The sequence below is a fragment of the Dipodomys merriami genome, unplaced genomic scaffold, assembly GCF_024711535.1.
Source record: "Dipodomys merriami isolate MVZ:Mamm:240054 unplaced genomic scaffold, mDipMer1.0.p SCAF_17, whole genome shotgun sequence".
NCBI lineage: Eukaryota > Metazoa > Chordata > Mammalia > Rodentia > Heteromyidae > Dipodomys > Dipodomys merriami.
The window spans coordinates 9,326,807-9,341,333 of NW_027203048.1; the positions used below are offsets into that span (position 1 = coordinate 9,326,807).

Consider the following 14,527-nt stretch of genomic DNA (forward strand, 5'->3'; position numbering starts at 1 on the left):
GATGTAGAGCATGCAATTTTCACAGTCACCTTATGTTGTGCATGACTCTGTTCTGACAGGAGAGTGACTCAAGGGACAGACACTTCCCTCACAGTCTTTGAAGAAGCAAGTGGCCGTGTTGGATGGGGGCGGCGGGAGCAGGGAATGTGGTCATGGAGTTGAGATCAGCCTTAATTCTGATAGCTAGCCAAGACTCTATGCCCAAAGTCCTAGGGTCACATAGGACAATGCCAGCAGTCTGCTGACAACCTGAAGGAGCTTCTAGGTAAAGCTTTCTGCAGTCAGGCATTCTCCAGCTGAGAAGGCAACCCAGCCAGCACACCGTGATTGCAGTTTTCGGAAACTCTAAGAGGAGTGACTCAACTAAGCCAGGCCTGGACTTTTATCCCAGGAACACTGTAACATCACAAATATTTGGTGACTAACTACACAACTGTGGGAAACGAATATTCTTTCTTCCTCATCCTGAACACTCTCGGGCTGAGACACACGCCCTGAGCTGTCCTATCCAGAAGAGTGGGTCAGGTGCCTAAGCCAGCACAGCTGTCCCCTGTGGTGACAAAGCTTACAGGGAACAGCAGTAGTGAGGGGACAGGACCTCCTATTCATCAGGAACTCCTCAGGGATACCCAGAAATACCTAAGAGAAGGAAGGAGCCAGTTTTACTGGACAGCTGGGGACTGCCACCAGAATTTGGGGATGTGATTGTATTTGTTCTTTCTCTGTTAAGAATTCACTGTAAGCTTGTATCTTACATCAATTAATTCTTCAGATATCTTTGCTCCATTCAAATATGTCTTCAGTTTCAGATATTTCTTTGAAAACATATTTGAAGATGAAATATGCATGTTTCTTCAACATATATATTTCTTCTCCAAGTATCTTCTCTGCCTTTTCCTTCTGAGATTGCCATTGGGTATATGTTAGGCCTTTCTATTGCCCCCTTAGACTCTAGGATCTTTAATTCTCTTTGTATTGGTACTAGCTGTTATTCAGACTAGATTGTGGGGATCTGTCTTCAAGTTTACTGCCTCTTTCCTGTTACCTCAATTCTCCTGTTAAGTCTATCCAGTGAATTTTTATTCCAGGGGCTTTGTTTTTCAGTTCTATATTTTCCATTTTATTCATTGGGGCTTCAACTCAAGACCTTGGTGCTGTCCTTGAGCTTTGTTGCTGAAGGCTAGACCACTTGAGCCACAGCGCCACTTCCGGTTTTCTGGTGTTGATTGGAGATAAGAGTCTCATGGACTTTTCTGCCCAGGCTGGCTTCGAATCATGATCCTCCCATCTTAGCCTCCTGAGTAGCTAGAATGACATGCCTATGTTATGGGCAACCACCTCTCTCAATCATTTTTGATATTTCACAGTATTTGATACACATCCACAAAAGATCCAAGGGAATACCAGTTAATATCCATCCGTGAAATAATGTTCCTGGGTCCAGACACAGTAGCTAGTCTATGGCCTTCCCTCCCCTCCAGTCTTTCCCTTCAATCCCCCCTTCCCCACAACACGCACCATAAATGCGGAAGGCGTACTCGATCTTCAGGCTGGGGCAGGCCTGCTCACTGAACACAGACGCCATGCCCAGCACATCCTCAAAAGAGAAGACATCGTTGTGGGAGAATACTTTGCAGATGCGGTCTCTGAAAGGGTTGACCTGAAGGTGGGGAAAAGGAGGAGGAGGTCTGTAGGGGTCTTGATTATACCTTTCCTCTCTCATCTACCATGAGTCCTGTGCTCTGGGTTTGAGACAACCGAAATATTAGAGGAGGAGCTGGATTGTGAACCCAGGTCTGATAGGGGCAGGGCACTGAGGTTGAGAAGCCTTGCTGGACACTGTTCTATCCATCTCCTCCCACACACACACTGCAATGGCTTAGTTGTGTTATTACTTCTATGGTCATTAAATTTTCTTCAAGCTTGTAAAGAAAATGTGGGAAATAAAAGTAGTATAAAGAACTGGATAAAAATAAACATCTGTAATCACTCCCCAGAGTGAACCAATGAGAACATATTGATGGAGAAGTCAGACAGACCTGATCTTCAGTCTTGACTTCACTACTTAAAATAAAGAATAACCTTAGTATAGACAAATTACATATCAACCAGAGCCTAAGATTTCTCATCTTAGACAGTGTGGGATAATAATTATATTTTCTCAGTAGGGTTGTCATGAGCATTAAGCAGGAAAGGATTAAAGTTTCACCCTGCCTGATAAATAATACTCAGCAAATAAGAGTTGTTAGTTGTTACTTAATGACCCATGGATACCATAATCAGCACAGCAATTTCATGCTAAAAGCACACTATTGGAAGAGTTGAAGATGGTCTGAAATGCTGTCTTCCTGCAGTTGTCCAGGCCACATGATAAATCTCTTTTTACTCTTTACTATACCTCTCTATTTGGTGTACAGGGAGAGTTGTGGAGACATGACCTGTGAAAGCTCAGGAGTTTGACCTGTAGTCTAAAACTTGTTTTGGTTTTGCCAAGTCAGTCTGAAGAAAATATGCACTTTAGGCATGAGCCACTGACAGCAACGCTGGCCAGATAAGAGAAGATGGAATAGGTTCCCTACAACCACTGGAGTTACTTTTATCCCAAGGACTTTCTGTTGTCTTTCTACTTCAATCAGCATTGGCTACTTTTTGCTATCATCTGATAAGGCAGAAGAATGAACATCTGGACTTCAGGAGCACTGACATTTACTGATGTCAGTTAGGCCTCCCCTTTCCTTTCCCTTGTCAGGAGACTCTTCTGAGCCATTTTGAGATCTGCTGAACTTAACTTTGGCTTTGCTGTTTGTCTGACAAGGAAATTTGGATCCTTTGCATGGAGGCTTTTCTAAGCATTTGGATTCATTTGAAAACTTTGTGATGGCAATTATTAGGGAAGGGATGGAAGGTACAGAGAAACCTATGTTCATGCTAGAGATCACTGTTGTGATTTGCTTAAGAAGAAAAAAAAATCACTGTCTTTCTGCCTAGGGAGAAATCTAGCTGACGAATCTACTAGAAGAAAGGGGGAGAAGAAAAATGGATTGTCTAAAAGTGTGCTTTGAATTAGAGTAATTGTTTTAGTGTGCCATTTTGTGTATGTCTGTTAGTTTGTGTCTATGATAAGTAACTTGATGGAGGCTAAAAATTCTGATGGCAGCAGCAATAGTCCTGTTAAAAGATCAACTCTTGTTTCAGCCACCAAAATGAGTCCTAAAATAACAGAATTAGATACAAATCAGTCTGTTCCTGGAATTCCTAGAAATAAATAACTGTAGCCACTAAATTAAATTTTTACATTTTCTCGAGCTCATGTGTGCATCAGTTTGGGCCTGCATGATGTAAAACCTTTTTTGTATATGTGTATATGTGTATGTGTATATAAACATCTTTAAGACCTTTTTTTCTTATTTATTTATTTATTGGGCAGGTCCTGAGGCTTGAACTCAGGGCTTGGACACTGTTCCAGTGCTTTTGTATTCAAGATTAGTGTGTTACCACTTTGAGCCATGTCACCATTTCTGACTTTTTTGGTAGTTAATTGGAACTAAGAGTCTCATACACACACACACACACACACACACACACACACACACACACACACACACTAATGTACTGCTGCAGCAAAACAAAAACCTAATTCTCTATATTTATAACAAGACTGTCTTAATATTTTCCTGCTCTTAATAACATTCACAAAAAAATAAGGTTTGAAATATTTTTGTACTTTCTTGCTTGTGACTGCTTAGAAAGGCTTTTGACTACTTAGAAAACTGAGCTATAACTACATCATAGTTTATTTAAATATCTTTTTTATATGTAAGTTGTTTAAATAGTCACCTTATAACTGTGGTCAAACTATTAATATTTTAAGTAATGCTAGTGTAGTTAGTGTCCTATATATCTGTGATCAGACTATACAAGCTGTGTCTAAACTTTAAATGTTAAGCAAATATTTGCAGAAGTCTTGTATGCATGAAATGACAAGCTAATGCTTTTATCCAAAATACATTGTATCTGAACCTTTTACACTAAGCATAAAACATTTTGGTATTTCTTCTTTTTGTTTTCTTTTGTTGTTGTTTTGTTTTTGTTTTTTTTTTTGCTGGGGCTTAAACTCAGGCTGGCACTCTACCACTTGAGCCACAACTCCACTTTCATTTTTTTGTATGTGTTTGTTGCTAGTTAATTGGAGATAAGAGTCTCACAGATTTTCTTGCCCCAAACTGGCTTTGAACCAAAAGCCTCATGTCTCAGCCTCCTGAGTAGCTAGGATTACAGGCATGAGCCCCAGTGCTAGGCCATTTCTTCTCTTTGTAATCAATATCACTAGTGTGGGGCAGGGGGAACAATGCTATTTGTATAGTCTTGCTATTCAAAACCTGGTCTACATGTATTTGTCATAATTAATGAGTGTTACTGTATCTGTAAGGTGCATCTGTACATTAGGAAATACATCTATTAGGGGTTATGGACACTGTTTTGACTTGTATCCATGATGTAAACTTATTGCCTAGCCAATATCCTCTACTCGTATTGTATACTTGTTTAGGGGGACATCTCTTACTAACTTCTTACTCCATTTGTGTGTATGTGTGCGTGTACCAGTACTGGGGTTTGAACTCAGGGTTTTGCCCTGTTTCTTAGCTTTTTTCACTCAAGGATGGTGCTCTATTACTTGAGCCATACCTCCACTCCTGTTTTTTTGCTGCTTACTTGGAAAGAAGAATCTCATGGAACTTCCTGCACAGGCTGGCTTTGAACTGTGATATTCAGATCTCAGCCTCCTGAGTAGCTAAATTTATAGACATGAGCCACCAGTACTCAGCACCACAATTTTTTAGAGTATTGCAAGGAAAGAAAGTGTTCATCGCACTGTTGTGTAAGCATGCTATACAGTATACACATACATAGACACCTATGTGCACATGCACGTGCTCACACACACACAGTTCTCAACCTCACTCTCAGATCCTGAGTGTGCAGGCTAGCACTATAGTTGTGTCCCTTCTAAAATTCCTATGTGGAAACCCTAACCTACAGTACCTCAATGTGACTTTATTTGGAAGTTCAGTTGTAGGGGGAATGCACTAGGTTAAGGTGAAGTGACATGGAGAGGAGTGGACCAAATCTAATTGCTGTCCTTATAAAAGGGGGAAATTAGGACACAGCGGCACGGATTCAGGGAGAACGCCATGTGAAGGCAGAGCAGACATTAGGGCGATGCTTCCTCAAGCCAAAGAGCAGCTTACAATGCCAGCAAAACCCCAGATGCTGCAGACAGTCCTGGAACAGACCCTTCCCTGGCAGTCCTGAAGGAACCAACCCTGCCTTTGCCTTGAGCTTGGACCTAGAGCCTCCCAAGCTATGACATCATCCATTCCTGTTGTGCAAGCCACATAGTGCATAGTACTTTATTACAGCAACCTTAGTGAACCAACAGCCAGGAATATGGGTTGTAAGATTCCCCACATGATGAAGGTCTATTATATAATTATATATACATAATATAATTTTTTCAAATTTTATACATAATTTTTCACCAAGACAGATGAACACAGAGCAAAATGTTCCAGGAGAAGACAGAGTGCAGAGGAATCTGAGCTGATCTATTAGAATCCACCAAACAAGTTCTCCTCTGTGTGATTTCGCTATCCTTTTTATAAAAAAATTTTATTTAATGTTTTTAGTACTAGTATTTGTTTGAGCTCTGAGCCTTATGCTTTTTAGGCATATCACTTAAACCATATCTCTAGCCCTTTTTGCTTTTGTTATTTTTTTTCTTCAAATAGGGTCATTGATACTTTTTGCCCAGGCCAACCTGGACTGTGATCTTCCTAAATATGTTTCTGGCATAACTGGGATGGTAAACATATGCCCATCTGCTCAGGTTTTTATTGGCAGAGATGAGGTCCCATGAGGTTTCAGCCAAGGCTTCCTAGAGGCACAATCCTCTAGATCTCAGCCTCTCCTGTTGCTAGGATTACATTGTGAGCCACTGCCCCCGACCTGATTTGATCATTCTTTTACCTCACCATCCCCAGATATGCATGATTTTCCTCCAATTAATACTGATAAGCCTTATCTGTTGTGATGTGTTCCAGGTCACATGAGCCCAGTTAAGTGGCTTTTATAGATTGCATAACCAAATTTTAACTCCATTAACCCTTTTCACAAATGGATCCCTGGCTGAACAAGATGCCTGCAAAGAAAACAATTGAAGCTGATGTTTGCACTGCAAAAGCAAGGGACCACGAAGACAATGGCACCGCAAATACTTTTCCTACTCACAGTTCTTCCCTTCAAGCTGGAAGGTGAGAGACTCTAGTCAGACCTCACAAGAATCCCTGCATCTGTGCTCAGCCAGGTGCCAGGCCAGCCAAAAAGCTCACTGCCTTACGTATTTTCTGCAAATGAGATTGCAATCTTCTCAATGGGATGAGGTGGTTGCTGGGAGGCCAACATACTCTCTTCAGCCCTTCTCACATGACTCTTATACATACACACACACACACACACACACACACACACACACACACACACACACACACACACACACATACACATACACCTAGAAACCAGGCAGTTGGAGTGGTAGCTGATGACAGCAGAAACGGTACATTGAAAGATGCAGAGATAATATTGCTGAAGATATGGAAAAAGCATTAGAACAATTTCATACTGTAGGTACTTTGCTGAATAGCTAAATAAAAGTATATCTTAGGGATAAGGATGGAGCTCAAGGGTAGAGCATTTGCCTAGCAAGTATGAGGCCTGAGTCCAAAACCAACCAACATTCTATCTTGGATTTTGGTTATCCCAGATACTTGGGAGGCAGAAGTGGGAGGATCACTGTTTGCACTCAGTCTGGGCAAAGTTAGCACAAGACCCTATATGAAAAACAAACTAAAAGCAAAAGGGCTATGGTAGGGGGCATGGCTTAAGGGGTAGAGCACTTTTTGAGAAGCATTGAGTTTAATCTCCAGTACTATGAAGTATAGATATTTCTAACTTGGTTTTCCTAGATTTTGGTAGAATAATAAGATATTTGAAGAACTAGAATTTTGGGGAGCCACTAAAGAAAAAGGTAATATGTAGTGAAGAATAACTTCTTTAATAAGTGTACTGTTTTAGGAGAAAACTGAGTGAAAGTCATTCACAGGAAGGATTGCTGTGTGATGGAAAGGGGGGAAGGTCACACAGGAGAAACTGCTCCCCTGTGGAGTCCCTTGCAGCTAAAGCAGTCAAGCCAGTAACTTCAGAAGCACAGATGATCCCTCAGGACCTGTTGCTTGCTAGGGTATTTATTTATTTATTGGTGCTTGAACTCATGACCTCAAGTTCTCAGCTTTTTTGGTCAAGACACTCTGTCACTTGAGACATACATCCACTTCCAGCATTTTGATGGTGAACTGGAAATAAAGCATCTCAAAGATTTTTTTTTGCCCAGGCTGACTTCTAACCTCAGTCCTTAAGCCTCCTGAGTAGCTGAGGATTACAGTCAGCAGTGCCTGACAGTTGTTTTTGTTTTTTGTTTTTAAGAATTAAAAATATAGCAAAGTTTGCACAATGATTTGTTATCAGTGATTATAAAAATCTTGAGAAGCACATGGAGGCTCCAATGTGCTGGTTATGGCTTGGCAAAGCTCCTTTAAGAACCATCAAACTTAAAGAGGAATTGTAAAGTTTTTCCTATATTAAAAACAACAACAAAAGGAAACACAAATGCTTTGTGTTTGCTGATCATTTGATGGTGACAAATGGCTGTTGGCAGTTTATTTTGCTAAATGAATTTTGCTAAGAACATTTTTCATTACTTTTAATTACACACACACACACACACACACACACACACACACACACACACACACACACGTTATTCACCAAAAGATGAACTCAACTTCATTTGTGTCTTCAAGATATATTAGGTGGCTCATTTTTTTGGGTGGTGGGGGGTCCAGTCGTGGGCCTGAACTCTGGGTCTGGGCGCTGTCCCTCAGCTCTTCAGCTCAAGGCTAGCGCTCTACCACTTGAGCCACAGCACCACTTCCGGCTTATTGCTTATGTGGTACTGAGGAATCAAACCCAGGGCCTCAAGCATGCAAGGCAAGCACTCTACCACTGAGCCACCTTCCCAGCCCTAGGTGGCTCATTTTAACATTATTGCTTTTCCAAAGAAACTACTATTTGGAGAGAATATTTTGAATATTGTATTTTTGTTGCTAAAACATGTAGTAGCATCTATTACAAAGTTTATATGTGCACACCTGCAAATATTAGACACAGGTTTTTTTAGCCTGTTTTGACATTTGTCTAAATAAAGAATGGTGGTAGATTTTGAAACTGCATGTTAAAAAAATATAAAAACACAATTCTTTCCAGCTAGCTTCTAAGAACCACTGACTGACATAAAGGAAAACACAATTCCTAGCTTAATTTCAACACAAAAGGCTATAATTGGTGGTGGTGGATGAAAACAAGCACAGTGGTTTAAATACACGCAGCCCATGATACATTTCCCCCCATTCTCTGAATCTATTAAAAATAAAATAAACTAGCTGCATCTCATAAAATACGTGCATTATGTGTCAATTTTTCAAAAACAACTAAAGGAGACCCAGACTTCTGCAGAGCTCTATTTCAAAGCATTAAAGCAAGATTTTAAAGAACAATCCCAGCATGAAGGCAAACACCTGTAATTCCAGCATTGAAGAGGCTCAGGATGGAGGATTATAAATTCAAGGCCTTGTCACTGAAATATGGATACTGGGTCTTTCTAGCGCCATCTTGGAATCTTTGTGGATGATAGGAACTTTCTGAAAACTCTTATTAGAGGTGAAACCCCACCTCCACCCCCAGGGGATAGGCCAGCCTGAATTCCTAGAGATAGGGATGGGGACTTGGACCAGTGGTTGAGCACAAAGAGGCTCAGGAACAATGCCCAGGCTCTAAGTTCAAGGCCCAGAACCACCACCACCAACAAAAAATCTCACTGATTTAAAGGTTTTCAATCCTCCAGGGGAGAAAATAAATGACAAAGTAATGCTTCTATTTCAAAAATAGCACCTAATTTAAGGTATTCTGAACAAGGCGGATATAAACATGTCAGCATAAAAATTTATGCAGGTAACTCCAAAGTGCGAGCCCTGCCGATACATGATGAAGCCAGGGGAGATGAAAATAAACTCCGAAGGCTGAGAGTTTTTTTGGAAACAGAAACTACAGTTTGTTGACAAAAAAGATTGCAGTCCCTGCCAAAACCCAAAACTTTTTTTTTTTTAAAGAAAAAGGTCTTCTCAAAGTTACTGAACAAGAGATTTGATTTGCAGATGAAAGTCAGAGGGAAAATATTTGGACTTAGCTTAAAAATATCTCCTCACCATTCCTCCAAGTGCCTCATCAGAAAGAGCTTTTTACAGTTGTTGGGGGGGGGGGGAATCACACAAAAATAAGCCAATGACTCAATAATGACATCATTGATGTACTTTGATTTTTTAAGATCTCATTTTCTTAAGGAAGAGTTCAAATATTATTTCATTTAAATTTTGTATTGGTATTTAAAGTTTCTTAATTTCTGGAGTCTGTTACTTTTGAAGACATTTTTGTTCATTGTATCTGCCACCAACTCATTATTTACATTTTTTAACATTTTAAACAGACCCAATGCATTTATTAAGGAAAGGAATCAATGGGTAAGTACGGGGAGGAATGTAGAGTGGCCAGCATTTTTCAGTCTTTTTTGTATGTGTGCCAGTACTGGGGCTTGAACTCAGATCTTGGGGGCTGTCGCTGAGCTTTCTTGCTCAAGGCTAGCAGTCTACCATTTGAGCCACAGCTCCACTTCTGGCTTTCTGTTGGTTAACTGGAGAAGAGTTAATTTAAGAGCCCTGGACTTTCCTGACCAGGCTGGCTTTGAATCGTGATCCTTAGAGCTCATCCCCCTGAATAGCTAGGATAATATGCATGAGCTACTGGCTTCTAACAACTCTTCAGTTTTGAGTAGAGGCCTTAATCGACTGGACCTGGAACAAACTCACTGGGGGATAACTGTGTGCCAGGTCACTCATAGATGGTCAGGTTTGACTGGGCAGAGCTTGTGTTCAAGAAGGATACAATAAAACCTTTGTGCTTTAGTATTGTTAAAAACTTCCCTCAGGTATACTGTATTTATGGATTGGAAGATGTTGATTCTTTCCAAATAGATCCATATTCTTATAACAATTCTAGTTATAGTCTTCCAGAGCTCTTCCTCCTGGCTTCTAAACCAGTGACCCTGGTGACAAGCCCTCCATTTCCTCATTATGTAAGATATGAACAATATTGACATAAGGAAGGTCTGGTGAAAGATATATAAAACCTGCCTCACCAAATCATAAAAGCAAACATGGAAGGATCGTGCAATGGCAGTGATAAACTACATTCAAAATCGAAACTCAATAGCATGTAAACTAAACCAACAAAATCAAGCGCCTAATGATAGAAAATCTACAATACTCAACATCAAATTAAAACTTGACAGAAAAGATCCACAGTCAGTAGAAAAATCAATGAATGGAAACGGAGTCCATGGTGACCCAAATGATAGAGCAGTCACTAATAAAATGACTATTATAACTGCACAACTGAGGTTGCTCAAGAAGGTAGAGGAAGATGGACACAGAGAAGCATACCTGCAATCCCAGCTACTTAGGAGGCTGAAGTGGGAGGGCTTCTTGAGCCCAGCCTGGGTAACATAGATGAGAGGGAAAAAGGCAGAAGGAAACATACTAATGAAAGTATAACCCTTGACAGCCACACATTCATTCAAGATGCTCCAAAACAGCAAGCAGAAGAAAATGCTTTTTAGCATAATCAAATGCTAAAAATAAGGAGAAAATATTTTCCCAGAAAAGAGTAAACACATATCTAGACAGGAACAAAGACTAAAATGACAGTAGATTCTCCATTAGAAGCTAAGCAAGCTAGAGGACAATGGAGCGAGGTCTTTAACTCTCTGGAGGTGTTTAGAAAATTTTCATCTGCTATTCTATACCCAGCAAAAATATCCTTCAGACATGAAGGCAAAAGACTTTTTTTTTCCTCTCTCAGACAAAAGCTGAGCGACTTCAGCAGCAGCTGACTAGAACTACAAAAAAAAATTAAAAAGGAAATTCTTTAGGTAAAAAATAGCAGAAGGAAATCTGGAGATACACAAAGGAATAAAAAGCTCTAGAAATAATAATTATCAGTGAGTATATGAGGTTTCCCCATTTTAAGACCTCAAAAAGACAATCCACAACTATAGTTGAAGTTTTAACATTTGTCAATAATTGATAAAACAAATAGACTCTCCCTACAAAATCATTAATGATGTAAAAGTTTTAAAAAGGCCACCAACCAACTAGATCTAATTTTATAAAAAAAAATCCACCTAACACAGCAAAATAAATGTATCTTTTCAAATGCATTTGGATCATTGACCAAAATAGACCACATTCCGGGTTATAAAGCAAGTCTTTATGAACTTAAGAGGATTTAAATAATAAAATATATTCTTTGCCCATAACAAAATTAAATTAGAAAACAGCAATGGAAAGATATCTTGGAAATCCTTAAAGCCAAAGAAATTAGGAAGTATTTTGAGCTAAGTGGAAATGAAAGCATCAAAATTTGTGCTGTTTAGTGGAAGCATGTGTACAGGGAAATGAGCAGCATTAAGTGCTTGTATTAGAAAAAAAAAAGAAAGAAAGGTTTTGTTTTTTTAAAAAAATAAACATTTAAAAGGTCATTTACCCACTGGTGAAAGAGAGTCTCCGGGGACAGGTCTATCCCAGAAGATGGTAGGACCATTCCAACACACTGCTCCTGTGCCAAGTGACCCAGAAGAGATGGCGACGCTTGTCACCAGGAGCAGTGGCTTGAAATCTGGGTGGATGGAGCTGCTGGCTTACGGAGGATGGATGAGTGGGGTGCCCCATCAGGCAGGGTTCTCTCTCCCCTCTCCTCCCAGGGAGAAATTTGGTTCTGAGTTCTGGATCTGAACTTGGAGCAGCCCTTCCACACTAGAGCAGCTCTGCCAGAAGGTGGCAGTGTTGAGTCAGAGCCACTCGGTCACTTCATTAACCCAATACACAAGTGAGCACCTGCTGTATGCAAGGCATTGAGTCAGGCTGGGATTATCTTGCAGGCAGGTGGCAGACAGACATTTGACAGAGAGAAGGTACAAGCCAAAAGAGGGAAGTGGCTCCCTAGATTCTAGGCCCCTGGGCACCTGCCACTGATCCAAAGAGCTGTCAGGACCCAACTTCTACATCAATACCGTTTCTACTAGAAAGTATTTTTTTCCCATTAAATCAAATTCCTACACACAGAGCATAATGGGGTTCAAGAAGTTACCATGAGTCCCATACTTTCAGTTGCTGCCAAGTGCTCAGAGGGCAGGTGGACAAAATGAAGATGTTGCTTCATACAGAAGACAAGAAGGCACAGACCTCGCAGTCCCATAATCTGAACTTCCAAGTCCTTGTAGCAAATGCATACTCATGCTTTTCTTTATGCTGGTCACTGAGCTAGAGTCTAGGATCCTCATATAATAGGGGTCCATTCTCCATGAAGCCCACCTTCTTGGGCACATACATCTGTCTCTTCAGAAACAAGCAGCCTAAGAGAAGGCTCTAAATCCAGTCCCACAGTCCCGCTATCCTCAGGGAATATGTTTCTAAGACTCCCCAACAGATCATACTGGAGCCTATGTAAAAGAACTACAATATCAACAGTCATGCTGGGTCCTGAGAAGGCTGCTAAGTAACTAGCAGGTGGGTGGCATACACAGTGTGGATACAGGGAATAAGATGACCTGTGTCTCCTGCGTGACTGCAGGAGATTTCATCACGCTATTTGGAACAGCACACGGTTTGAAACGTGAGTTACTTATTTCTGGAATTTTCCACTTAATATTTTCAGCCCACAGTGGACCTTGGATAATGGGACCTGTAGAAAGAGAAGCTGCAGATAAAGGAGGACTACTGTACTAGCAAGGCAATGACAAAAGCTAGGTTAGGGCAGTGGGTGCTGACAGGTCAGAGAGAAAAAGAGCCTAGAATGGGGAAGGAAGAAGACAGAGACTAGAGCTGGAGCTGCAGCCAGTTCAGGGAAGGAAGGAGACATCCATGCAGAAGCCATGCAGGGGAACAGGAAAAAGAAAGGCAGTGGCCTCCCTTCTCACATCTTGCTCCCCTTGCTCTCTATCTCCTTCTCTACCTGGCTGCCTACGTAACACAGGACGTTAACTGTCAAGAAGGAGAAGGCCACAGAAGGGCTGAACTTGGACCATGGTGGCCCTCAAAGGCCCTGACTGGATCCTCCCCAAACAATGTGGAAGGTGAGGATTCCCACATACAAAAGCCTTCCCTGTGTGGCCCAGGCTCCAGGAATGGGAGGGGACACTATTTCCACCAGTCTCTGTTTCCACATTCACCCTTCCTAAAGACTCAAAACCAGAGAGGCTCGTGCAGGAGCTGTCTCCTAGTGACAGATGGGTTGGCAGGGATAGGCTGAGGATGTGTCCTGCCGGCAGCTGGAGGCAGATTGCTAATGGAACAAATAGGAGCAAAAGGCAGTAAAAACGTTAAATATTATTAAATAGCTGTGGGCCCACATGACCCAAGCTTGGCTCAGCTCCATCTGACCAGTCTATCCCCAGATTTGTACCTGCCACTGACCCTAGGAACTTTCTAGAAGAGCCACCTGCCTTTGTCTCTCTTCTAGAAGGAGCACTGAGAACTGCAAACCTGTGTTGTTGTTGTTTTTTTTGGGGGGGGGGGCTTCCCAGTGGTTTGGCTCAGTATGGTGGGAAGTTTGAGGTAAACAGAGGACTGAGTAGAGGCTCTGGAATTAAGACTGACCCTAAAAAGTTAGTATGCTGACTTTTTAGTTGACATTGCAACATTTTTGCTGTGTTGCAGCCTTTGACCCAATTATAAAATCTCAAATTTTTATTAGCGCAACCTGTGCACGCAAAACAAAAAGAAACAAAAAGGAGATAAGAACCTAGAAAGTGAATGGCTCCTTAACTTGCTCATCAACAGCTACTACAGGCAAAACCAAACTTGCCCATTTTATCGATAGGTGTCTGTTCACACTTGTACATTGCCAGACACATCACACCAGACCCTAAACAATATTCAAGATCCTCAGTAACAGCAGCAACAAAATAAGACAAGTGACATAGGGTAGATTGTGAGGTCTCTCCATTGCCCCAGAATCACTGCTTTTCTCCTGGGGTTTTGTGGGGTTTGGGGGAGATCATATTGACAAAGCATCTGGCACTGGAAGCCCCTCTCCCCAGTAAATACTCACTCTGATTAAAACTCAGCACCGTAGCACTGGCAAAGCTGCTCAGCAGGGCTGTGGCCTGGGCCAGCTCACCAGCCTGCTCTCCTATGATAGTAGAAGTGGGAATTCTGGCTCCCTGGGGTCAGCTGCTGACCTTTGCCTGAAGCATAGTGGCCCTGGCAAGCTGAGGTTGGTGTCACCTCCATGTGAGGTGTCC

At 41.4% G+C, this 14,527-nt stretch overlaps 1 protein-coding gene across 1 annotated transcript in view; it reads right to left on the reverse strand.

Annotated features, from left to right (window-relative positions):
* Positions 1 to 14,527, reverse strand: part of Cib4 (calcium and integrin binding family member 4) — a 44,102-nt gene that overhangs the window by 6,778 nt on the left and 22,797 nt on the right. Inside the window, exon 4 of the mRNA XM_070025186.1 lies at positions 1,519 to 1,660. Within this exon, the coding sequence (XP_069881287.1) occupies positions 1,519 to 1,660 (142 nt within the window). The remainder of the gene's footprint in view (positions 1 to 1,518; positions 1,661 to 14,527) is intronic.